This window comes from Cebidichthys violaceus, unplaced genomic scaffold (assembly GCF_023349555.1).
Source record: "Cebidichthys violaceus isolate CVI_PGR_0920_01 unplaced genomic scaffold, fCebVio1.0.p SCAF_7, whole genome shotgun sequence".
NCBI lineage: Eukaryota > Metazoa > Chordata > Actinopteri > Perciformes > Stichaeidae > Cebidichthys > Cebidichthys violaceus.
The window spans coordinates 13,376,204-13,403,057 of NW_027176927.1; the positions used below are offsets into that span (position 1 = coordinate 13,376,204).

The window sequence follows — 26,854 nt, forward strand, 5'->3', positions numbered from 1 at the left end:
GCTTATGGGTGTTTTTGCGCGAAGAAGGTGCAGATGTTGGCGGTTCTGAACAGAGAAGAAGGAGAAGAAGAAGAAGCTGCTCTTCACGCTGAGGCACTTGACGGTGAGAACAATGAGTTTATGCTAATAATTAGCCATGCTTTCAGACCATTCAGACGACGTCCTGCTAGAGTTAAAGGTCAACGTGGTCACTTTTTGCAGCTTTGCTTAAGTTTGTTCAGCTTCGTTGAAGTCAATTGTAGTGACGTTAATTATTGGACTTTATTGCTGTGCACGTCGAAATTCAAAAATGTTTTTAATATGCATTCACGCTGGGTCCTAGGCACAACGTGGATTAATTCCAACATCTTCAAAAACACTATAAGACGATTCATTAATTTACACTCACTTTGACTGGCTGCATGTAGTGTTTTTAAATCGACAATAACACGAAGTAATCATGTAATAACGTTAAGTTTAGCTAGTTCACTGTAGTGGTGTAGTCAGGCATTTCTTTTTTCTTTGCTCTTCATCACCATTATCACATTTAATTACCTTTCTAAAGTGACTTGTTTGTGCCTGAGTATTTCAAGTGTGTGTGTGTGTGTGTGTGTGTGTGTGTGTGTGTGTGTGTGTGTGTGTGTTGAATGAGGTCTCGTGCAGCATTTCTTTAGCCCCACCCCCGCCATTTTTGAAACAACACTCGAGCAGTGGGCCCCAATAATCCACACCGTTTACCCGACTCGTGATTAGCTAACCAACATCATGGTCTTACCATGCTGGAGAGACCCTTCCACCGTGAGACTATCACGTGCTTATATTGTACTTTTAGTTCAGGCCCCAGTGAGGAGGAGAACTTGTTTTGCCTGACAAGTCATGTCATGATTTAACCTGACAGAATATGCAGCATTATAATGTACAGTGTGCAATTATGCAGCACCCACTGCTGTGTGTAACTCATGCTGAGAAATACTAATAACATCCATATGTCATGAAATTAAACAACATGTGCAAGCATGGAGAAATGAGATTATGCAAACAATCTGCGTTTGGATTCTAGAAGCAAAAGCAGGAGGGAAACTTAGATAAACATAATGTTTTTTTTAAAGAGCGTACTCGCATGCTTGACCGATTATCTATCAAAACATAAGCTGTCAGCTCCAGCACCATTGCTGCTGTGCTGCTCCTGCTGAGAGGACATGTGCACGCTGCATAAGTACTTTCATATGTGGACAGTTGACCAAAGGGACATTTAAGGTTATCCAGTTTAGACATCTCTTGCTAAATAATAATCTCTTTGTTTCATGTTTTCTTCCAGTGATATCAAAGAGGCAACATTTCTGCTGACATGGAAAGCTGTGGAGGTAGGTGTAAACAAACAGTTATGTAGTTCAGTGGTCTTGCATTTACAATTTTATGATTGTAAATGCCTTTAAAATTCCAATGTAAGACAAAAAACAGCATATATATTTTCATCAGAAAAGTATTGCGAAGTAAAGTTGCTTTGTCCGTAACGCCTCTGAAACAGCCAACAAGATGTAAACATGTTATTCAACTCCATACAAGTAACTTTAATGTGGTTGGAATTGGTGTTGGGCGGTATGACCAAAAATGTGGGTCACGGTATTTTGTAAGATTATGCCGATTTCACAGTATATCACTGTATTTTTTGGCAGTATGGCCATTTTTGGCTACGGCAGTATATGAAAAATTAATATCATATGGGAAAGTAAAACCGGTATACTGGTTGATCCGGTATACCGCCCAGCACCAGTTGGAATAATAAGTTGCATCTCAAAAGTGGCCTGTAAAGCAGCCCTCATACCATTCTTAAAACAGCCTTTACTTTGTCACATCTTGTTTTCATTTACCCTTCATTGGAAACACAAAATGTTGCCACACAGCAGGGATTAATGTTCTCTTCTGACCTCTCTGACGAAGCAGTGACCCCGAAAAGGGCAGTAGGGGGCCGGCTCGACCTCCTTTAATATCCTGAGTCAGACAAACAATCTCAACTGAAGCATCTATACCTAGTAATGTGCTGTAAAGTGAAGTTTTGATGAGTTATTTGTCATTACTCAAGTAAAAATGGCTTATTGATTGAAAATATGAACGTGAAATAAAGCATTGCTATGCTGTGACATTGACCTCATCACACATCTGCAGGCATCCAAGTGAAGGAGCTGAACAAGCGTGCTTCCGGTCACGCGTTTGAGGTCATCCTGAGTCCCACAACCCCAGATGCCAAGAGCAAATCCCCGTTCCCATTGTCCCCCCTGAAGAAAAAGCCAACTTCACTGGATGAGATTAAGAGGAAATTGGAAACCGCAGAAGAGAGACGCAAGGTATTTTCAAATAAGTACCACTGTGAATACCACTTACTGAGCGGCGAAGCTTTGCACATTGGTTTAGGATTCAGGTTCTTACTGCAAAAGTTCTCTTTTTTTGTCAGAGCCACGAGGCTGAGGTGCTGAAACACCTGGCGGAGCAACGAGAGCACGAGAAGGAGGTCATCCAGAAGGCCATAGAAGAAGACTGCAACTTCAGCAAGATGGCACAAGAGAAACTCAATCAAAAGATGGAGGCAAACAAAGAGAACCGCAGTGCAAGGATGGCAGCCCTCAATGAGAAATTCAAGGAGAAGGTAAGCTCCTAATGGCACGTCAACCGTAGTCATGTTTAATGCTGAAATAATAAACTACAGCGTTGTGATGCTTCTGCTTATAAACACTAACAGGACAAGAAGCTGGACGAAGTGAGGAAGAACAAGGAGGCAATGAAAGAAGTGGACATTTAATTTGTTTACGATCTGGAAAACAGTCTTTACATCTCCAAAGATACGCTTTATTTTTTTAAACTGACACTTCTATCATCTTGATGTTTGTGTTAGTTCTGCTTTTGCTGTTGAATAAAAGTTGGTTACACATTGTTAGATTGGGTGTGGATATAGTCAGATTTGACTTCGCTTGTAGATTTCTTATTGGCAGCTGATTAGACTAGTTTTTCGTGGTACAAACTATATTTTTTTACAAAGAGGCATTACTTTCTAACACATTCTTCCTTTTTGTGCATGCTGTTGAAATTAACATGACAATGTTTTGTACGGTTGATAATGTTGCATGTTTGAGATTACTTCAGGTTCAACCATTAAACGATATTCCAAGTTCTTTTCTTTTTCTGTGTGTGGGCTGTTTGTGCCTCAGGAGGGTTGAAGGTGAATGATTATATTTCCGTAATTTGTGATGAAAATTGATAAAATTGAAGTTAAGGGTGGGGGACTGACTAGTCATGTGGCATATAATGTACTTAGTGATACTTTGACACTGCTGACATCTAGTAGCAGTCAGGTAATCATGAAATTGTTAAAAGCCGTTATTCTCCAATGGTCCCAAAATAAATCTGAGGGGTCGCTAGATTAAGGAGAGGAAAGAACAACTTTACAACAAACGTTTTTGAGAAGAATAGAAGAAGTTTTAAGGGGGCAACCTTTGAATGAAACATGCTGCCTGATTCACAGGCAGTTCAGCTAAGCCTTCATTTGGAGCAGGAGCTTCGGGAATCATAGTACATTATTACAAAATAATGTATTCTATGTATGCACTGGCAGTATCGTATTCAATGTAGTCAAAGCCAACAAAACACCTCTTAATGTTTCTTGTTTTTTCTCAATCAAGTCCAAATCTTTAAATGATTTAAATAAACCAGAGAAAGCACTCTTTAGTTAACCTGGCCATAACCAACACACACATGAAACCAATGACTGTGGGTCACAAGTAGACAATGCTTCACTCTGAGGGGCCTCAAGCCCAAAAGGCCAGGAACCACTGTCATACACTATGTAATAATAATAATATGTAATCCATGGGTTAATATGTTTCCTCGGAGTGTATCCATCAAGCCATTGCTCATACAGTAGTTGCTCTTGAAAGTATTGGTGTACAAAGCGGTGGCTCTCTCACTTGTAATCAGTGACATCATCACGCATAAGCAGCTAAATGGGACCAGTACTGACTGTTACAAGTTGAGTAATTACTTCATTGTCACACGTTCTTGTAGTGAACATGGCTTTGGAGGGACTTAGATGCGCTGACAACATGGTGGCACACACTCAAGGGTTCTTCAGCTCTTGTGAGGCTATCTACACTAACCGATTGCACGTGTTGATTACACAAAATTATTTGAGTCTTTGGCTATTTAGAAAATTTGTTGTTTTTTTTTAATACTGTGTGAATGTTGCCTAAATCAGTTCATTGCAACAAAGGCCACAGACATTTTCAGACAGATATGAGGCAACACCTGCACGCCACATGAGCTGCAGTGTTTTGTGTGCATTCAGAATTCTTGTCTTACGGGTTTGTTTAGACTTGCTCGCATCTTGCACAGGCTTGCAGTCAGTGTCTGGCCTGTCACCCATGTTGGAAATGTCACTCAGTACCAAGTGGCATTTATTCAATGTCGAGCTCAGAGCAGCTGTGTATGTGCTCAGCGAAAGGTACTGATAATTGAATAATGCTTGTGAAGTGCAATGTATAAAGCTAGGAAATGTATGGACATGGATAGTAAGTGACACACAGTTGCAGTAAAGGAGCACTTAATTTCCTCAATAAGAAATTACAAGAAATAATTCTTACTGTGCTTAAATCAAACCAAGGACAACAATAGTTGCTCTTTTGAGAAGTACCTGAAATCATTACATATCACAATCCCGGTCACTGTATAATAATGTTTGTAGAAATATTTAGATATCTAAATAGTTGGTATTGTTTGGACCGAGTCTATGGCTATGCACACACATGCACACACACACACGCACACACACACACACACACACACACACACACACACACACACACCCAGTGCTGCACAATCCCATCTTTGTCATGAGTTGGGAAGAAACTGCCGGACTCATCGACCCAGAAAGCTGCTTGTCCCACAGTGCAGTGTTCCTCGACCGACAACACCGGGGACAATAGCTGGCTCGAATCCAAGATGCCTTTCTTAGCCTGTGCTGGATGTTTGGAGTCTTGCTCATGGCCACGACTTTTCCTGGCTTCACCGATGCATTGTCAGCATAAATTGTATCTGCTCTAATCCATAATATGAAACATGCTCTGAGCTTCTGTTGCCAGATCATCCTGGAGTGAATAAATACCCAAAACATATTCAGTGTTATTGTAGACACACCCTGAACCTCTATTGGGAATATACACTACAGGATGGTTTGATTCAGGAAACAATGCAGATCTTTCAGAAGCTCTGAGTCTAACAAAGAAAATGTTGTTTCTGAATGCTTCCCAGGGAAAGTTGCAGGCCCCTCAACTGATTTGAACACACAAGTTATGGAGGCTTGTTTTGATAACCAAATGAGATCCAGTCGGGTTATCACTGCAATTTGGATGTCAACTTAGAAACCAAAAACACTGAAAGAAGGGACATCTAATTTAAGAATGCACTTAATGTCATGCATCAAATTCTAGCTTTGTTACAATGCCAAGCATGAGGTAGGCCTACTTTCTAACCTTTGCATTTTATTTGAATGTAGGAACTTTAAATTTGTACGGGCCATTTAAGTTACTGCCCACTTTTACACATTTATCTACAGGCTTTACGTCCCAGTTAGTTCTTAAGGTTTGTGGAAAATGATGCATGTTGAAAGGAATACTATTTACAAAACTGGAATTCCCTTTCAACATTTGTTTCATACATTTAACCTTTTGTTTTCATGTAGCAGTGTTATAGACACACGATACATGCAGGTGAGCTATGCAAAGGTGGAATGTAGTACATTTACTTTACCATATCAAATTCACAAAATCCACATTGAACTAGAAGATGAACTTTGTTAATGATTGTAACAAAATCATATAATATTATATAGGTAATTTAACACTTTGAAAAGAGCCATTCAGCTTAATGCATACTTTTACTTATCATACTTTAAAGTGGCAAATATTTGTATTTAAATGAATGTTAAGGATTGCCACTACTGTTAATACTTTTGTACTTTAACTTAATTACTACTTTGAATACAGGATTTCCATTCTAATAGTGTGTTTAACTATATTCCTCTAGTGGAGATTGCCTGAATGCAAAGGTGTGGATATATGTGCTTCTTTATAGAGTACAGACTTTTATCATCAGCATGACCGTTGACTGTCTGTGTGTACATAGACGGTATTTAAGACAGAGCAATATTACATGACCGTGAGGGATACCAATATATTAAAATATGTCCTTCATTACATCATGGTGTCCCCTGTGAGTTAAAATAAGATTATCATAAAGTAATAATTGCTCATTTAGACTCGTAACTTTACATAACTTATTAAAAGGCATACCTGTTAAATAAATCGGAGGTCAACTATAAGACAACAAACCGGTTCTTCATCGGATAGAAATGCCTCATGGGAGTGCCAGACACTCATATGTCAGTGGAAGAATTTCAGTGGAGGGCGGGTGGGCCGATCGGCCAGGTGGCAGCTGTCATTGGTCAAACGATGCGCGCGGCCGCAGGAAAAAGCGGCGCCGCGTTTGCTGATTGGCTGGAAGACCCGCTCATCAAACCGCCCTGTATCCTCCCAGCAGCTGCACGGTGAGAGCCGTCAGGCGCTGCTCCCGTCACGGTCATCCTTTTCTGTTCACCCCTTCAAACAATGTTATCTATATTCTGCACGGCTCTAAACCGTTCATCGACTGCTAACCCCGAGGCTTTGGATTGAGTCTATCATCTACAGGTACGTCCGTTTCATTTGTGCGCTTAATTTTAATCCAAGCATTTTTTTCCCCCGGTAAAATGCTAAAGTGGCATAGCGTGAAATACGTTCAGTTTGCATTGGATGTGCAGCGGCATCTTCTTAATGCAACACTAAACGACACGCAGCGATGCACACGGGGGACAAGCCTCGAGGCTCGGGGGAAAGGGTGAATGTACATTTTCTTCCGGACACTGGATCTCACATTCACACAGACATGTCGATCAGGTGCATATATTCGCTTGAGGGAATTCACTGTAACAGGCCCCACACAGGCCGGGGTTTTATACATACAATTTGATGCATCCTTCCTTCTTATTGTCGAGCTTTTTTCTTTAGCCATAAATATTTTAAAGGCATGCAACCCTTGCTGGGAACGGAGGGTGTGGACGGCGGATGGGGTTATGTTACGTAATCTCTACCCATTCATCACTGCACGCCTTTCCTGCTGAACCTCGGCCTGTGTTCATCCCACACAGCCTGATATCTGAGAGAGGCCGCTGTCTCTGCTCGCTGCCTTCCTTCCTGCCTACTACTAATGAACCTACAAAGATCTGGAGTGGACACATCACATCAATGATAGTGGAACTGATTTTAACACTGTAGGGTAGTTAGTTAAGGCTTTGGAAGGAAAAGTCAGGCATTTTGTCAACTGTCTTCTAATAATAGTTATGTTATGATACATACCTTTAAACGTCTCTGGGTGCCTTAAACTGAATTAGTCATAAACAAACACAAGTCAGATTATTTTATCCATTTATTATCACTATCCACTCTCTTTTACACAAAAAACTATTTTTAAATCTGACCTACACCTCTTAAACATAGACGCTCCAGGAAACATTGACTCTCATTGGCAGATTTTATGACCGTGAGGGCAGCTGAGGTCAGAGCTTTATTGCACCTGAGCTCCTGTGGTGTGCAACAGTCCTTCAAAGCGGTGCATCATGTCGTAGAGCAGATTAAAGCCTTGGGGACACATTCAGAGCCGCAAATCAGATGGTCAACCAAACACAAACAAAAACAAAGAGACACTACTGTCACCACGAATAATACTCATATTCAACAATTTCAGAAGGATGCATGATGAATCATAAAAAAAAGCAAGGTGATTCACTCACTCAAATGAAGACACTTAAAACCGCACTAATCAATATTTTTATACAATAGACCCAAATGACTAATGTGAATGGGGTCGCTGTCAGTGTAAAACACACAGGATTATCACTCAACACTGCAATTAATCTCTGTGGAGCCTTTTCGTCTATGGCTTATTCCTTTGGTTTTCTGGCCCATAACTCCCATAACTCCACTCTCATCAACCTCGAGTCCAGCAGCAGCAGGCAGCTGCTTTTAGCAATAACCACTGTCCACCACAATGGGCACAAAGACACATTTAGCGACTAGCTGGTGAACAATGTGGAGCATTTCAGGTAAAGAGACAGATATTTTTCTTAGGAGTTGGTGGGGAACAAAACCGAGCTAAAAGGAGAGGGAATATTAGTTACATTCGTACGGTGGCAAGATACATGGCTGCTGATGAATGTTGATATTACTCTGTGTTATAACGATTTGTTCATATTTTAACAAAGTAAAAATGATAGCAGCTTTAAGGAAATATTTTAATTAAAATGTCAACAAGCATCCCATGGGTTACTTATTTATCGTTTGACCAGATGTAAGATGTAAGAACACAGAAAAATGCTCCTTACAATTTCCCCCCCAAAAAAAGACTTGCTTTGCTTGAACAACTGTACAACAGTTTGCTTGATAATTTAGACAATAATTCCTTGATTATTTCTCTGTTCATTGCCCATATTACTAATACACTACTCTTTGCTTTGCTATAGTAGTAGTAGTAGTAGTAGTAGTAATGCAGGAGCGTACACAATGCATGTGCAGTTGCACACAAGCAGACCTGGAACGTTAAGGTTACCTGGAGACCACCATAGCTCAAAGTCAGACAGATATTGACTAACTGACTGTTCGCTCCTTCTTTCCGCCCCCTCCTCTCTGGCCTCCAGTTTGCCATGGCGACGGTGGTGATGGAGCAGATCGGTCGCCTGTTCATCAACGCGCAGCAGCTGCGTCAGATCCCTCAGCTGCTGGAGTCGGCCTTCCCCACGCTACCTTGCACTGTGAAGGTGTCCGATGTTCCCTGGGTGTTCCGCGAGCGACACATCCTCACCGGCTACAGACAGCCCGACCAAAGCTGGCGCTACTACTTCCTCACCCTCTTCCAGAGGCACAATGAGAGCCTCAACGTGTGGACCCACCTGCTGGCCGCCCTCATCATCCTGGTGAAGTGGCAGGAGCTCTCGGAGACGGTGGATTTTTTGCGAGACCCTCACGCTCAGCCCCTCTTCATCGTCCTCCTGTCAGCCTTCACCTACCTCTCCTTCAGCGCTCTCGCTCATCTCCTCTCTGCCAAGTCCGAGCTCTCCTACTACAGCTTCTACTTCCTCGACTATGTGGGGGTCGCGGTCTACCAGTATGGCAGTGCCCTGGCGCACTACTACTACGCCATAGAGAAGGAGTGGCACACTCGAGTGCAAGGGCTCTTTTTACCCGCCGCAGCATTCTTGGCCTGGCTTACTTGCTTCGGCTGCTGCTACGGCAAATACGCGAGCCCTGAGCTGCCAAAGTTCGCCCTCAAGCTCTGCCAAGTGGTGCCCTCAGCCTTGGCTTACTGCTTAGACATAAGCCCTGTGGTTCACCGCATCTACAGCTGCTACCAGGAGGGCTGCTCCGACCCAGTCGTGGCGTACCATTTCTACCACGTGGTCTTTTTTTTAATCAGCGCCTATTTCTTCTGCTGCCCACACCCGGAGAGTTTGTTCCCTGGGAAGTGTGACTTCATCGGTCAGGGCCACCAGATCTTTCACATATTCGTGGTGGTGTGCACCCTGATGCAGATCGAAGCGCTGAAAACTGACTTCACAGAGCGCCGCCCCTTCTACGAGCGTCTTCACGGCGATCTCGCGCACGACGCCGTGGCGCTCTTCATCTTCACTGCCTGCTGCAGTGCTCTTACCGCTTTTTATGTGCGCAATCGTGTCCGTGCCTCGCTGCACGAGAAGGAGGAGTAAGAGTTTAAAAGAGTAAAAAAAAAAAGAAAGAAAAAGTCTAATTTATTTTACTCTGCAGTGACCATTCATTAAAAAAAAAATTCAAATGTTTTTGTCAATGAAGGTTATCAGTTTATGCGAGTGACTTTTTATTATTTCTTCTCTATGTGATCTGCCAAACTACAGTGAGCTAAAAAAAAATGTGAAAGTGATTAATGGTGTGTTTTTGTGACTTATAATGATGAAAAGAGAATCTTATAATTTGTCTGTAGCGATACAGGTAGTACTTCAACACTGCAAAGAGTCCCTGCATCTCGACTCTGCTCTTTTAGAAGTCTGTTTTTAGTCATTGTCTAAGAGAATGTGGTTTTACTTCACCGTACAAAAACACACTTTCTGTCAAGGTGAGCAGAAAAAGGAAGAGACGAGTTTCCTAATATGCCTTTTACCCAATTGTATTTACAACAATCTGACTGTCTTAATCAAATTGTAGCATTTCAAATCATAATGCAAGCATTTCTTTTTTACAATTTACAGTCCCATAACACTTTGTATATTTCAGCCAGATGCCAATTCAGATCCAATTGAAATTGCTGGTCTTGATATACATTTATGGCCCATTTGATTCTGCCCCTCTCTTTAAGGATCAAAACAGGGATTTTTTTCTTCCTTTTTTTACTATCAAGGCACTAACACTAATGTTTGAACATATTCTGGGAAAGTTGAGAACCCAATTTGAAAACCAAATATTGTACGTCTCATTAAAAAAACAAAAAAAACAGGAGATTTTCTTTCTTTGGTTGATAACATTCTGAACTATTTTTCAAATGAGGCTGGCACTCAGTAATGGTTAAGAGATAGATGGAAGATTACTGATGTCTCTTAGTTTTGACGGTGTTAATCTTTTTTTTTTTTTTTTTTTTATTCAAAGGGCTGGAACTTCAGCTTTTGCCTTTTCACATCCCATGATGTCAAAACTTTTGCGCTCATTGTTTTAATCGTCGGTTGATCAGATTTGACACGCAAAAGCCACCTGGCTGGTGTTCTGCTTTTGGTATGTTTTAGTTTTGTATGATGAATATGTATGTGCCTCTATGCATGTCTTTTGGTATATACTGTGGATATTAAGTGTGTGAATGTCTATGAAAGCTTAGCCTTGCACTTCTTTCTTACCCTGTAAATAAGCTGTATTTCTCTAGAACGTCGTTTGCATCCCATTTTCTCTCCACCTAATAGCACTCAGAACTGAATGCGTCTTTTCTCTCGTGGAATACAGCACATTCCGGTTTTGATGCTTTGTGTTCAGTGTCCAGCTGCCTATCAGACTTTAAATGACTATGAATACATAATTTCATACTGCTGCACTGTTACATCGACGAGTCCTGATGTTTTTTGTTTTTTTTTCCTCTTAGTTTGATGACTTTTGTTCTGAAAATATCAGACATATATGGCTCACTGATAATGTTGCTTAGGTTTTTACCTCACAGAAATCTTTAAATGTCAGAAATGATCTATATTCATTACAGCACTCTCTGTTCATGATGTGTTTAATGTGCCAATGAATCTGTTATTGCTTCAGTGATGGTACTATTGAGAGATGAATTCAGAGACGGACTGTCAGAAGTTGATTTTAAATGATGTCTTGAGCTGACTGCGAACATGTTACCGGTGAGATTTAACCTCAATGCCCCTAAATATGAAACTTTTGACTTTGGCGTTACTGACCTGGTCTCATCATGCACTGCCTGAAATCAACACTGTATATACTGTAGCTGACAACACTGGCTATGTTTACATGCATGGAGGTATCTGCTGTCAATGTGGTTATTCTGGTTTTGTGTTGACTCTTGGAAATGTCATTCCGAATAACCTGGAGAAACCTGTGCGTAGGCACCTCCCTTGTTGTGATCGGTTATAAGTTGGTTGACAATTAAATTGAGGCTCTCATGCGCAAGGCTGATTTTGTTCTAATGCTTCACTGGAAGGCTTCATCACAGGCTTATGATATCCGATTGGCAAGTGAAGCCCGCAAGTCTCTCACTAGCCTCCCTGTGACATGAGTTTATTGTCCTGACCATCAAAAGAACCACAGATATGACTACTGGGGTTAAAAGTTCTTACCCACGTGTTGACGATGGCCTGGATTGTTCAGTAAGGAAAGGGCGCGGTGGGAAAGTGACAAGTATTGTTTGCTAAATGAATTGTTTGTCGCAACATGATACTCTGCCACAGATTATCTAAGTTGCATGCCAATTATACCCGACTAAGATGTTAACTGGAATATGGCCAGCACTCTTTACTGTATAAGTGAATTTGTGTGTAAACGTAGCCTCTGATGCCACCCAAGGTTTCCCTTTATGAAAGCAGGGTGAGGGACCAGAATGTCTTCTGCCTCTAAAAAAAAAAAAAAAAAATGTGTTACTGACTGTACTAATATTCTGTTGTATTTAAGAAAATAAAGTGTTACAGTAACTTCAAATACAGTTTTTTTTCTTCTTCAGAGGTTAGGGATTAAATGGAAGCAGAGAGAGGCCATAATAACTTGACTCGCAACTGGAAACCCTATTGTGACGTTTATCCGCTGCTGGATGTTGAAGTTTAATAGGCTTTGAATTCATAGCATTGAACTATTTTACTCTGAAAATAATATATATGAATTTATGTAGTTTGCATTCACCACAGAAATGGCCTCTGCCCTGCTCAGTTCATGTCAACCATGAAACTGGAAAAAAACGTTGTTTTGAATTTGCGAAACTAGATTAGATAGATGGCTTACAAAGCAAAGATATTTCAGTGTATTAAATTTAATAGCATTCAGAAATACAAGAATAAATATTCCGGTGGAGGTTTTACAAGTAAGTTTTCAGTTTCATATAAAATTCAAATTATTACGGCTTTTCTTTGGTTTCATATATCACAACGGATTAATACCAATATATTTCAACATTTTAAATTCATTTAACATCTTGGTGAGGCTGAAGGTTTATGAAGACTCATTTTAAGTGCATGCCATTGTAAATCTTGCGTTGTTTTTTTTTCCCAACACATAAAAAAGGTATTTCATGGTTTATGTTATCTATTTGGCCTCTCTTTTCACGCTGTAGACAATAAAACAGTTCTGAATGCAGATCTTTTTAACCCATACCCTCACCAGTAATGTTATATGGTCCCCAAAATGTACGACAGGCAGTTCATTTTATTCTGAGACACAACTACTGGGTGAGTAATAGCCCCGGACTACAGGTAATGAGTTGGTAAATGTAAATAAAAGGCTGGAAAGACACGTCCAGTCTAAAATCTAGCTGTTTCTCAGACCTGTCTGTTTGATCAACATTCATTCTTTGAGCACCACCAGAGGGCAGCCTTGTTGTTCGGTAGGAGAGTTAGACAGCGAAGGAAAAACTACAGCTTATTAAGAGCATTGACTCATCTCAGGTAATACTGACTCTGAAGAGGTATTTTGAAGGAAAAAGGTATTCTATGAATGCAAAAGATGCATAACGTCTTGATGGAACTAATCAGAGCAGTGTTGCTAATCCCAAGAGTCTTCAATGAAGTAGGAGCAGTTAGTCACAGAGTCATTATAGAGAGGTTTAATGTTGATTGTGGAACATACAAAAAACAGTTAAAAACCTGTGAATCTGTTAGTAAGGAAATGGCTTATTTGTTTAATATGGTTTATTAAATTCAACAGTAGCCGATTCAGTAATGAGCATTATTCAGTTATTGAATAACAATGGATAAACAAATGCTAATATTTAAATTAGATGACACATTGAAAGCCAGCGTTGGCCTGTTTACTGCTGCATGTTGATTAATGCACTATTATGTTGATCCCACTGGTGGCAAAAATGCAAAACAGATGGCTTCTCTCCTCTGTACAGTATACATGAGTGAAATATAGATAAGCACACAATTATCTTCTTTGTGAAAAGCTTTAAATTGTATTTAGGATATCCCTCACAAGATTTATTTCATCCCACAAAAAAACCATTAGGGGGCACAAACGATCTGCATATCTTCCCAAATATATTTTACCGATATATCACAGCTCTTTAAAATTAACTTGCAGGTCGATCAAGACGGTTCATAAATGCATGTTATTGATAGTGATACCCTGCTGTAACATATTCATTACAATCTGCAGCCTGGATTACAAAACAGCATACTGTATGTCATTTTGTTCGGTTAAAATGAGCACAAGTTAATTATTGTTGAAAATATTTGCCTAATAGACTAAGAATAATATTACATGATTAAATCTAATTGTATTCATGCAGATGTTTCCCTCTGAACAATAGTTGGAGCGGTGTCTCGCTCAAGCTGCAGCCTCGTGGGTGGCACACATTGTTTATGCATGCTTACTCTGTATGTGTTGATGGGGTGGCTCGGGTGTTAATGCTTTTTGTTTACACATGTCTATTTTTTTTGTTCCTACATTAGTCTAACTATATGGACGTTTGTGTGGGTTTACATAGCATGGCGCCTTTTGTTGATATCCGCCAGGAGCTTTGCATCTGATGATTAAGTTGGCACTGTGCATTCATATAGGGTAACTCTCTCATCATGGCTCGCCTTCTGCCTCTCTCCTACCTACAAACACAAACACAAACACATACAAAACAGATCCACCCTGAGTGAGTGAGTGGAAATTAATATACTGCACTAATTTGAATATCTCTAAAGTACATTTTTCAGTGATGGAGAAGTATTGAAATTTAAGGCAGAAATGGGCTCCTGATGCACCTACCTTGGATGTGATTAATTCACAGTATTACACACTCAAGACGGTCTTAAATCAAATGGCAGAGATAGTGCTAATTGCCTTACAGCCTGCTTCCTGTCCTCTATCAATTGCTTCTCCAGACTCCCATCAATTCATACGCCTGTTTCTTGGGCAGCTTCCCTTTGAGCATCACTCCTCTCCCTCTCTCTGTGGTTCCCTCACTCTGTGAGTTGCTCTGCAAAGCTAACGCTCCTCTCTCCACTCCTTTTTAAACGCTTCATTTGCTTTGTATGATTTGTATCAAGGTTCCCGACGTAATATTGGGGGGCCTTGGTCTCCTATCGTGTTTTGTAATTAAAGGTTTGACTTGCTATAATGGAACGGCTTTGTTCAGAGTTATTAAAACGCCTCCTCTTTTTGCCAGGTGACAGACAGCCAACTTCTTTTTCCATCTGTCCTTTTCCTTTTTTTGATGAACCTCTTCTGTGCTGCTTGGTATTTTTGTTCCCACATCTTTTGTTATTGTGGCATGTTCATATGGTCTCTCGCTTTTGTTATTACTTGGAGAAAAGCTTTGGGAAAATCACTGTGTTATGAGGGATGTAATCATATGAGGAACTGAACAAACCTTTGTCAGACTGTAAATTAGAAATGAATCAAAATGGAAAATGTAATACCTGTCCTCCAGTCCCTGTAATGTACTCATAACTAATAATGGTACAGAGTCAGTGCATGTGAAAGTAGATAAACAGCAGGGCTAGAAATGTTTCTCCCACTAAAACCTCATTTTATTCTTAATACAGGAGATGTAATTCACATTAAAGTATAAACAAAGGTATATTTCAAGTATGAAAAGTGTAGTGAAATGATTTTAAAAAGTTTATTTGGCTTTTTAGGTCTAAAATAAACACTGAGTAAAAGCCAGATAACCTCTAGTGCTCTATATACATATACACTTGATTAACCTAACATTACGCAGAGCTTTGAAAAATATGTTCTTGTTCTTGTATACTTTTGGGATAGTTTTGTGAAATTTGCTTTCTTCCCAAGAGTTTAATGAGAGAATTGATACCACTCTCATATATAGTATGTCTGTTTAATATGAAGCTGGAGCCAAGAGATTGTTAGCTTAGCATATTTTAGCGTAAAGACTGGAGGTAAACATTTTGCCTGGTTCCTTCCAAGTTAACAAATTCCACCAACCAGCATCTCTAAAACTCACAAATAAACACATTATATACTGTTTGTAATTCACACCCAAACAGAGGTATAAAGTTAACAAGCTACTGGTTTTATAGGGGATAGGAAGTCACTGCAGCCAAGAAATACTGTGACACATAACCTGCAACTTGTCACTTTTACACTTTCACGTTTTTGTATGAATTAAACAAACTATGTGAATGTACGAGGATTAAACAGACAAGATATAACATAAGGTGCTCATAGGCAGATATTTTTTTAAGAATTAAGACAGATACAGGCTAGCGCCCCCCCCCCCCCCCCAACCGTCTTCACATTTAACAGACTATGAGAGTGGTATCAATCGCCTCAGCAGGAACGTGAATAATGAGAATTTCTCAAAAAGTCAAACTATTCCTTTTACAGAAGAACAAAAACAGATTTTTCACAACCCGCATGACTCCAGCTTCACAACTTTTCTTTACAATTTGACCCTTCTGAGTAAAGAAACCTGGCCCTCTGTAGTTTTTGCATGTCTATACTTTCCATGTTATATTCTATACTTGTCACTCGACTGCTCTCCTTTGTATTGCTCTCTGCATTGTGTTGATTGCCATTGTTTTCCAGAGTCACATTTAGCAACTAAAATGGGTTCTTTACTTGTACAGTGTTCAGTTTATTCTGGCACACAGCAGCGTTTCTCATCAGTCGTCTTACTGACACGGCCGTGGATGGATAAAGGCTAAAATAAATCAAACCATGAAATATAAATAACTGGGTAGATGAAGCAGACTGTCGAGGAATGTAAATTGTGAGGCTCCAGCCAATCAATGGTTGTTTTAGAAAGAATATGATCCTTCTCAGGTTACACAGTGTCACTGGATTTGTAAAAAGCATTAATGAGGCAACGGCTCATCGCTAGTCTAATGTTAATGCTTCTCATAAAGTATCATGAGGGAATCAGCGTCTGCCTTTATAATCGCACTAAAATTGCATTGTCCTTGTTGGCATTGATTTATATTGTAGAACTTGTACTACAGCACTGTCAGAATTTACTACAAACGTAATAGATTCAGTCTTTTCCAAAAGAGACAATTCTTACCTCCTCTTCATCTTTGCTGTAGCCTTGACGCTACTTGCTTCACCAATCAGCTCGTCCGTTGATCGGGCCTATTCATCATGAGGTGGTTGCCGAGATACTGGAGGCGGGCGGAGGTGAGGAGGAGGCACGTATGCCCTATCTGAAGGTCTCGCTCTCTCTCTTGCCAAAGCCTGTAGCCGCTCAAGGATAATGAATTCCCTGCTTCTGCCCCTTAACCTCTCTGTATACAGCAGGGTTACAGACACACATTATACCCAGATAACCAGAAAATGGGAAACTTTAAGAGGCCTGGACATTGTGTTTTTCTCACAGACTTGTGCTAGTCCAGAAGGTAGATAGACTTGTGGTTTGAATAACCTTTTTCTCACTTCAAGTACTCCATTCTTCTGTAGCGCTACTCCTTTACTCTAACCTAAACCTTTCTTTGTAATCCGATAACAGTGCCACACTGTGTTACCATAAAATAAAGTATTGGCTACTTGCTTGATTTTTGAGAGTCAATATAACTATTCTCCCACAATGCACTGCACAAAGGAAGCAGATGATCTGTTCCTAACTAAAAAAAATAATTTGACATTGTAGGAAATCCTCTTAATCGCTTTCTTGCTGAGAGTTAGATGACAAGATCGATACCACTCTCAGACATCAGAGTGGTATCAGTCTTTACTTACTACTACTCAGTTTTTCCCCAAATGTATTTGAAGCTATTCTAATAATGCTAGTTGTGGATTGTGTTGAAACAGCTCCAACACCTCAGAAAAAAAACAAACGCTTGACATTTTATTGAAACATTTCAAAAGTTACAAAAAAAAATAATTACAAGTTTTTTTGTAAGTAACATTCTAAAGTCGCAGTTTGATTGACAGCATGGCACGTGTATTGTACAGATAATAAGTATATTGATGTCTTGTGTCCTCACTCAAAGTGTAATGATTATATTGCTCATAGTGTATATTATCAGTATGGAATTGGGACAGAGGATTTACATAATTTGTATGGCTGATTTAAAAATTGAATACATTAAAGTATTGATGGTTATGTTCTTGTCAAAATGTCAAGCCCCTGATCCTCTTACCCAGTGTTTCTTTTCCTTTATTCACATTGTGCCTCACAGTAGAGTCTTTATGTTCCAATTCTGAAAATCCATCACCTGGTGAAGACTCCCCTCCTCCTCCTCCGCCACAGTATGAGTTTTCTCAAAAGACTCCAGATGGCTCGGGATCCTTTTGTTGAGGCCTATCTGTAGGCTTCCTCGGCTCATCTCTGTATGTTGATGCACACTATTCAATTACCCACGAACCTGCAGCGCTGGTTTCGATTTTTCAACAGAAGTCTTTGAATGAGCTTTTCCTGCATGTTGCTATAGACAAAGAGAAGCCATTTACTAGTTTTAATATCTGTATAATATTCTATATTGGAAGTCAATGTGAAGAGTTGTTTTACGATGGAGTGTTTAAAATAACTTCCTTCTCCGAGTGAATGATGAAAGTTGTTAGCAAGACAGAACAATGCCCTTACAGTAGATATACGGAGTTATCTATTTTCAGTTTTCACTTGTCACTCTAAATGTAATTCTTGGATTATGCAGTTGGATAGGCTTCCTTATTGTTGTGACTTTTTCAGGGATTACATCCACACTGAGGATTAGTACAGAAATTGTTAAATTGAATTTTGGGGAGGTACAGAGATGATAAAGAGAAATGGTGCTATATGGTTTATTGGCTCAGTGCTGCTGAATAGACTTGCTCTTCAAAAGAGCAGAAGACCTAAGAGTCGCTTGAAACTGGCAACCCTCTCTGATCCCTTTTCTACAGTCTAAACCGGCTTATTCAGCAACAGTTGAGCATCTGGTGGGAGGCTGTTTTTGTGTTAAAAGTTGTGCACCAGATGTAGAGGAAAGCAAGATTTAAAAAAAGTACTGGTACATATAGCGACTGCAATAAGGATATAAAAAGTAATGATGGCATCAACTGAAACTAATCACCAAACTCATTATTTTGTATCTATAAACAGTGAGAATACAAATACCCTAGGCTAAATACAACCAAAGGCAATGTGAAAACAACTTCCTTTAAAAAGAGATCTCATTTCTGTCATGTATGCTCTGATTCAATTAGTTGCAAAAATAATTCAATAAAATGATCAAGATATGAAGTGATTCCCAGAGGGCCATCTTTTTTGTTTTGGGGAAATAAATGCATGATAAACACTTTTGAATGTTATCTGCCCAGCACCAAGACAAATAACATTAGAGACTAGCTGGTAAACATAATGGAGCCACATATTTCTCACAGAACAAAACAGTGTTTAAGGAGAGTGAATATTGGTCTTACATTGGTCAGGTAGCCAGAAGTGTGACTTGAAAAAAATGCTAATGATATGCTGCTGATGATGGATGTGTAAATAGTCAACTATTTGCAAACTCTTTCACCGTATCACCATATGTAAATATGTCAGAGGTGTGTTTACATCTTGTTTCGCTGCCAGCAATTAATGCAGGTCTAAGGTTTCAGTTGGGTGTGCTCCGCTGTGCATTGTATATGGGTTATTTTTATTACAGGTATTCGGTTTGAAAATGACCACAAATACAAAAAAAAATAAGAATAATCTATCTGTACATACATTGCATGTTTGCATAACTGGCCATTATTTAAAGTCAATAAATACTCTGCTAGCCTTTCTCAGGCAGGACAGCGGGGAATAAGACATTTGGTAGTGATTGCCACTTCACCATATTCATATTGCAAGTGAGGGCCACTTCACAAAGCCTTACTTCAGTTTTCTTTCAACCGTGCTTGTTTATTTTTCAACTACTACAGTATCGAGTCATTACTTGTGTCAAGAGCTTAATCAGTATCAGAGAGTAAAATGTAATCTCCCATGAAATAGACATGAACAGTGAGTGATTGGGAGCCACAGGTGTTGTTGTACACAGCTTCATATTGGCTTCCGAATTTAAAACAACTCCAACTGACCCACAATAGTATAAACCTCCAAGTCGCCGTGTACATGTAACACATACTTTTTCTTATCTGTTGAGGAGGTGCGTTGGGAGTATTAACAAAAGGACTGTGAAGATATCTAAGCAGAAGAGAACCCCCCATGCCCATCACTCTGAAACAATGCATATAATGTGATGAGTGTATCTTGACAAAATCTAAATAGAAGTGTCTGAGGGAAAACAAGGAATGGGAGGAGGCAATCGCTGTGGCGTGGAGCTCCCGGCTCTGTGAATCGACACAAGCTGATAGATGGCGCTCGGGCTGACAGCGCCGCCACAGTAACTAAATCACAAAGAGGAGGGGCAGAGCTGATAAAAACTCTGGGACTGTCACACTGTTTCTGATTAAGGTTCTCTTTCAGCCTCTCCATTGTAAAAGAGCAATACTTTTAAACTTGGCTGGAGAGAGTTTTTAGAGATGCTGGAGGGAGCTGAAGAACTTCCTGCTCATCCCAATTAATATGATAATATTAATTGGAATAATTAATAATTTGGGGGAGGGGGGGGGGGGGGGGGGGGGTCTAGCGTCATGTGCATTTAATGTGTTCCCCACTGTATCAATTTTGATTTTATGCTTGCTTTTTAAGCCTGAATTTGGACAGATACCTAAAGGAACATTTCTGTGTAATTATTATTTTTTTTAACACACATGGACATCTAATCTCTGGAACCCCCACTGCTGAGGGGATAATTTAGACATGATAAAAATATGCCAAATATAATAATTTATGTCTTTTTAGGGATGTGAAAAACAAAACGTTGTATACTTACTCATACATAAGCATAATGCGGTCTGGCGGTATTCCATTTTCAGTCAATTTGAAGATTAGTTATGGTGCTATTTAGAATTAGTTTCAGCACTTTCAAGTCCAAAAAAATCAGGCCTTAGATTTCATGAAAGATTGATGACATGCTCAAATGTTCAAATAAACGCTATGTGAAGATAACAGTGGTTTGCATTTTGGTGGAAACTCAAGAGTCCTCAAATAGAATATGCCCTTGAAAAGGACCACAATGTCTTTCGAGCTGTGTGATGAGCAACCCTTTGTGGTTTAACAAAGTATGCACAAGCACGTGCACATGTGAGTCATCTCCCTCTGCTATGGTTGACAGTTGGCTTAACAACTTATATGGAGCAGCAAATAAGTAAGCTTCAGAAACCAGACTTGGCAACAACATATTTGAGTTAATGCAGCAGTTTATTTAAAGTCGTTTATATCTTCATATATTATTTCCACAAAGAGTTTTAGTTATTCCTCCCCCAAAAAGCAGAATAGGCTACAATACAGCAAGCCTATGTATTTGGGTTTATTCTTAAATATGCAATCAAATGTAATGTGATAAATACTAAATGTTTAAAATGGAAAAAATAATAATTATAGAATTCTCGTCAAGAGAAAAACAATAAACATTTTTTTATGGGCCATATTTTGCATTAGAGATGATGTTCAAATTACATTAATTTGCAACAAATAAATATAAAGTGCAACTTTAACATCTCAAGAGGGGCAAACAACAGTTTTTACACAACAAGATCAGTTTACTTGTTGAGGGTAGTCTTGCTCAGTCTGAGAAAACAGTTGTAAAATATTTACTGTGATTCCTGAAGGAAGCTTTTAATCTGGGTCCTTTTTTTCTCTTCAATAACCCAGATAATGTCACGGTGATGTCATCACAGTTATCTCAGCTTGGACATGGACATATTTTTTAGCAAAAGGCCTGTGTTACAAAATGGACGTCTGGAGTTTGATTGTCTATCTGTGCTATCACATTGCATTGTGGGAAGTGCAGGATTCAGTGCTATTGGAATTTGACCCAAACTGGGGATTATAGTTCGTATATCTCAGCCTCTGCTGCTTGTACTTCGACTGTCAGGGATTTTTAAACTGTCTCTCGCAAGTCCCCGGCTTTTTTCCAAATACCTCTTTACTTTTACTCATCCAGCTGTGAGGAAATGAAGTCAGAGAGTCAGTTTACAGTTTTGTCTTGTCTACTTATTTTGATTAAAAAAAAAGGCAAATGTCAGAAGTCTGCAGCTATGGCAATAACAGTCTTTGTCAATAGTGTCTTAGATGATGAAATCTGAATATTGTAAATATTTAAATTGTGGTGTAGTTCAGACTGTGTCTATCACACCGATGGCCACTGCCCAAAAACTCTCAAACGATAACATATATCAGGACAGATTGGAATGCAGTTGGAACACAAATACAGAGAATATAAACATATTAAAACCAAGTGAATGAGAAGAGGAACAGATGCTGTATTCATTTAATTGCTGTTAATCCAGTACATGCCACACACTTCTTCCCCCTCGGCGTGAAGGTCTGCTGACATAGAATTGGTATTCTTCTGCAGGCACAACTTTCTGGGGTAAATATTTATAGAGGGGACTGGCATGAGGTGATAAGGAGTAGGGGTCCATTAATGATAACACAAGGGAATTTAAACAGAATATTTAATCAAGCACTAGTTTGTATCTCTGGGACAATAACATTTCAAAGCTTCTAAAGGCCTACCTTAAAGCATTCTGGCAAAGGTCAAGGAGGATTTCTAAAACTTTTATTCCTGGAGCAGCGTGCTATTTGGGGGCTTTCACAGGGTTGTAATAATCATAAGCAAAAACATGGCGCATTTGTTGTCCCAAAATACAGTGCACTGTGGGCTGCCAGCCGAATATTAAATGCTATCTGAATACACACGACATTCAAAATAAAAACTGAATTTGCAGCTGCATATTCGGATAGGGATGTATCACAAACAGGGCCGTAAATTATGTTTTGCTATGGTTTGTTGTGGTTCCTTTGCTATTGCTTCAAAACAACAAATATTCTCTGTTTTTGACTTTAACCCTAAGTGGCCGCCAAAAAAAGGGACATGGCTAAACATGCGATCCACATCATGTACTGCACTGGTTTAAAAGACGCTGTCTGTGCTTTTAATCCATCCTCCATGAAATGCTCAACATGGGAAAACTTTTTCATTGGCATGTCTGTTCTGTTTTCATTTTACATACGCTAATCACTTTTTCCATCTTCACAAGGTGTGACAGGAAACACAGAGCTGAAGTATAAAGGCGCTACAGGAATCAATACATCATTCAGATAACAAGCCCCCGAGCACTCATATTCACGGTTCAATAAGCCTGGAGTTTCACATCTTATGTGATAGCTCAGTGCAAAAATTGGAATCGCAAGGCAAATGTGTATCCAAATGAAGAAGGTCACGAATCAGAGCCTCCGCATTGAAAAGCATGTAAAAATGACATGTCCTTCAAAACTTGTAATATAATGTTGACTAAACTAAATTACTTTGGATTCAACAATATGTTTATCTGTGTTTGGATGTTAAATATCATACTATGCGGAAACAAACCCACAGTCTGTAGTTCGCCCTACAGAGAGCAGTGAAAGCTGGCACTGAAGCTGAGAAAAAGAAGTTGGCTGCAAACTGCAGAACAGATATAAAGGTTGTAACGCCTGCATTTTAGGCTGATTGTTTTACCTAAATAATGCTGCTGCACTCTGCATGTGAAGAATATTCATGGATTCAATGGCAAAATGCAGTATCTCACAAGCGTTCTTTCAGCTTTCTTGTCCATTTTATATTTGTAAAGAAAATAAAGTTTATTTTGATTATTAACATTGCATAGACATTAAATGCATCTCTGTTTCAGTTGTCTGTCCATCTTCTATAACTATATCATAAAGAAATATAATTAATGACTTTACAATTTTGTATATTTGAATATGTGATTTTAAGGATTCAGTCAAATGCTGAGATGGCAGTCACTGATATCTAAGCTAATTACCCTTAGCAAAAGTTTAGCATTTCTTTTTCTCCCCATCAAGTTTGGATGTAGTAACTGAATTACAAAGATGTCAGTTCACCAAATTTCTTCATGTCAAGATAAAATGGTATAATCAATGAGTAAATTTAGTTTTCAGCTTCCGCTAAGGCTATCTCAACAGGTTGCTTTCACTTGCAATACGATAGCTCTCTTGTTGTTTAGTCAGATGTTTCTCTGTGGCAGATAAAGCATTAAGCGTGACGGTTGGTTCTACAGCGCAGAGAATTCCAAGCCAAAAGTCAATACAAAGCCAAATCATATCACAGGCCAAGCTTTAACTTGATTTTTAGCTCACTTTTGTAGTTACTGGAAAAATAAAAATCTACTTTGATAGAATTGATCACTTCTCTTCTTAACTCAGTTTTGAGAAAATATGTAGTTACTGTATTCTGCCTTTTAGGGCAGTATCCAGACTGTTCTACTATTTCATGTTCTTTCCAATACAAATGTCTGCGAGTAAGGGCAATACAATTCAAGATCCACTCACTTCAGCAGCAACGGAAGCAAAAAACAGCTCTGCCCTTGCTAAAATGAGAGAATGGAAATAATAAGTGTTGCAACTGATCGAGGACTACAAGAATGAGTTTAACCAGGAAAATGTTGAGTGTGAGACTGTTTTAGCTTAAAAATGTTTTCAAGGGAGATGCTTGGCAGCATGGACCCTCCTGTGACAGATGGCTGAGGGAGGTAAGGGAATAGAGGAGGGCAACAGCTCAAACCTGACTCTGGATTGGAGGATTGGAGGAAGAGTGTTTTTGGAACCCAGCATGAGAAATGGATGATAAGAGGAGGGATTGCAGGATTGACGCCAAACACGAATCACATAACTTTAATGACAGTTTGGAGTGTCCTGAGACACAAAAGTCTTTCTAGCAGTTTCAACGTGTTTCCACAAACATGAGTCATTTCATTAAGACGCTCTTGGAGAAGGACATTGTGCGGCATTTATTTCTCATGTGGTGATCAGCATGTGTTGCTTCGCATCTCGAACCAAGGTTGTTCTTATTTGCATGAATTAAGAATTGCTTTAAGAACGTGGCTGCTTGATATTGCATAAGCTTACAGAAGGCTTGCCACATATATGATGTGTAGCTACACAGAGCATTTTGCTGGTTTAATTAACCCTGGTCAAGCTTCTATTGTGTTCTGGTTAGTATAAATTGCATTGCTATCCTGCAAGTTCAAATGAGTCTGTGGAAGCTTCATGATTTTTGGGGGATTGGAGTAATGCATAGTGATTAGTGTGCAGGCCCATGTGAAACTGTCAGAGAGAGAGGGAGGGAGAATGTAAACAAAAATGCCACTTTGATATTAATGTTTCCATAGATTTAATAATCCTTGAGTTGTGGTATTTATTACAAAACTCTGGGATGATACTTTAACTACAAAGTTTGGTTAATATTGTAGCAACATGGAGTTCAACACATTCTGATTTCAAATGATTTTCCCCCCACAGATTTTTGGTGTAGGGTGGGCGTTCTCTCTCATTCTTGGCATGGTGCTCCTGACCCACGAGCCAGGCTTAATGAGTTTACTGCTTCATCTGTTTCTCAACAGTCAACACTTAACACCATCTGTTGTGCTCGAGTGCAACCCACCCGCAAGTCCAAGCCGCGCCACCTGATTCTCAAGCCATGTTGAGCTGCTCCACCATCCTCTTATCCTCCTGCTCTTCCTGGGGGAGTCTGTGTTTTTAGACTCCAGGTTGGTGCATAGAAAGTGTCCAATTTTTCTGGTGCATTGGGTATTCAATCTTTTTTCTCTCTCTGTCTCTGATGAGCTCTGCAGCCTCCCCTAGCTTTATCTTTCCGATAGAAGCAACTATCTGCATCAGCTTCCTGTAAATTGTTTTTCCCACACCTCCGCTGACTTTTTGTAAGCCATCAGAGTGATTTAGTGAGCGATGCTTTGCCGATTCAGGTATCTTTGTAGTGAATCAAAAGCAGACTAACATGGAAGACAGCAATTTGAATATGTTTTCTTTTCACGAAAGAAAGGCAAGTGCAACAAGCTTGAAAATCTCAAACCAAAGAACTTAACTTAATATTAACTCACCAGTGTATTTATGTTATCTGGACCAAAGAACAAGCACTAACCTTGATGCACAGCATGTACATGTTCATGATTTTTAAAGCACCCAATTTATTGTAGAGGAAAACTGTTTTATATATGTATATTGTAGCGACCCTTGGTAAGGAAAGCTACGAGACGTTACCGTACTTGTGGTCTTTTATTAGAGGACGGTACACAGGCTACTGTGGGCCGTAGCCTACGCCAAACAACAGTCAACACCGTTAAACGTGCACAACCTGCTTAACAATCTGCTCCCGCTCATAGACTGCTTCTCCACCGGCTAGCAGCACAAAGAACAATATCCACCCACACTCTCTCTGCCAATCCCAGGTACGCTCATGTGTGCCACCCCCCCCCCCCCCCCCCCCCCCCCATTAGGTAGCTACAATGATTGACAGGTTTTACAGCTTCACAGGGCATGAGACCTTCACTGACCTCCGTAAATCCACTAAACAATCTTATCTAGAACTTCTAGTAAACACAATAACGCTTATAACATAACAGGTTAACATTACATGTCACTCAGTCTGTTACAATATATATATATATATATATATATATATATATATATATATATATATATATATATATATATATATATATATATATATATATATGGGTAGTTAATTTGTTAATTTGTCTTGTTTTGTCATTTCAGCCATGCTATGCAGGGACGTCCGGTCAGGGGAGGCATGTCATCGTGACAAGTAAAAAACAAATAATGCGACGAGCTGTGCCTCACCTCAGATTGCGCAATCCCTCACTAACTGGGTTGAGCGCGTGCCTTTTGCTTTCTCATTGTTTGTCACCGCTGTAATATTTGTAGACACTTTTATTATATGTCCTTTCTTTCCATAGAATATGTAATGTATTTCACGTCTGTGTAGAACATATTTAGTGTTGCTGATCTGACAGAAACCGCAGTGAAAAAGCACCGAGGAAGCAAACACTACTCTGCCTCAAAGAAGAGGGCGAGCGAGAGCCCACGGGTCGGGTTTATGCTTGTTCTGTTGTTGCTCTTCTTCTACACTTTTCTTCTTCTTCTTCTTATATTTTGCTTTGACCACAAAAATGTAAGATTATATATCCAAGCTTAAAAATGTCTCAAAAAACAAGGAAATATG

At 39.5% G+C, this 26,854-nt stretch overlaps 2 protein-coding genes across 2 annotated transcripts; both read left to right on the forward strand.

The window, feature by feature from the left end:
- Positions 1 to 3,146, forward strand: LOC137891110 (stathmin-like). The gene is made up of 5 exons (XM_068735551.1): positions 1 to 103; positions 1,298 to 1,343; positions 2,146 to 2,324; positions 2,432 to 2,623; positions 2,717 to 3,146. The coding sequence occupies exons 2-5, from the start codon at positions 1,328 to 1,330 to the stop codon at positions 2,774 to 2,776; spliced, it is 447 nt and encodes a 148-aa protein (XP_068591652.1). The 5' UTR covers positions 1 to 103; positions 1,298 to 1,327; the 3' UTR covers positions 2,777 to 3,146.
- A 3,431-nt stretch (positions 3,147 to 6,577) lies between these two features.
- Positions 6,578 to 12,283, forward strand: paqr7b (progestin and adipoQ receptor family member VII, b). The gene is made up of 2 exons (XM_068736109.1): positions 6,578 to 6,713; positions 8,756 to 12,283. The coding sequence occupies exon 2, from the start codon at positions 8,762 to 8,764 to the stop codon at positions 9,818 to 9,820; it is 1,059 nt and encodes a 352-aa protein (XP_068592210.1). The 5' UTR covers positions 6,578 to 6,713; positions 8,756 to 8,761; the 3' UTR covers positions 9,821 to 12,283.
- Positions 12,284 to 26,854: the final 14,571 nt, after the last annotated feature.

What these genes read in the sequence shown, in the direction of transcription:
- LOC137891110 (XM_068735551.1), top strand. An exon ending in CCGCAGAAGAGAGACGCAAG is followed by an intron (nt 2,325 to 2,431) that starts GTATTTTCAAAT and finishes TTTTTTTGTCAG; the next exon opens with AGCCACGAGGCTGAGGTGCT. An exon ending in ATGAGAAATTCAAGGAGAAG is followed by an intron (nt 2,624 to 2,716) that starts GTAAGCTCCTAA and finishes AAACACTAACAG; the next exon opens with GACAAGAAGCTGGACGAAGT.
- paqr7b (XM_068736109.1), top strand. Translation starts at nt 8,762, where the DNA reads ATGGCGACGGTGGTGATGGAGCAGATCGGTCGCCTGTTCATCAACGCG.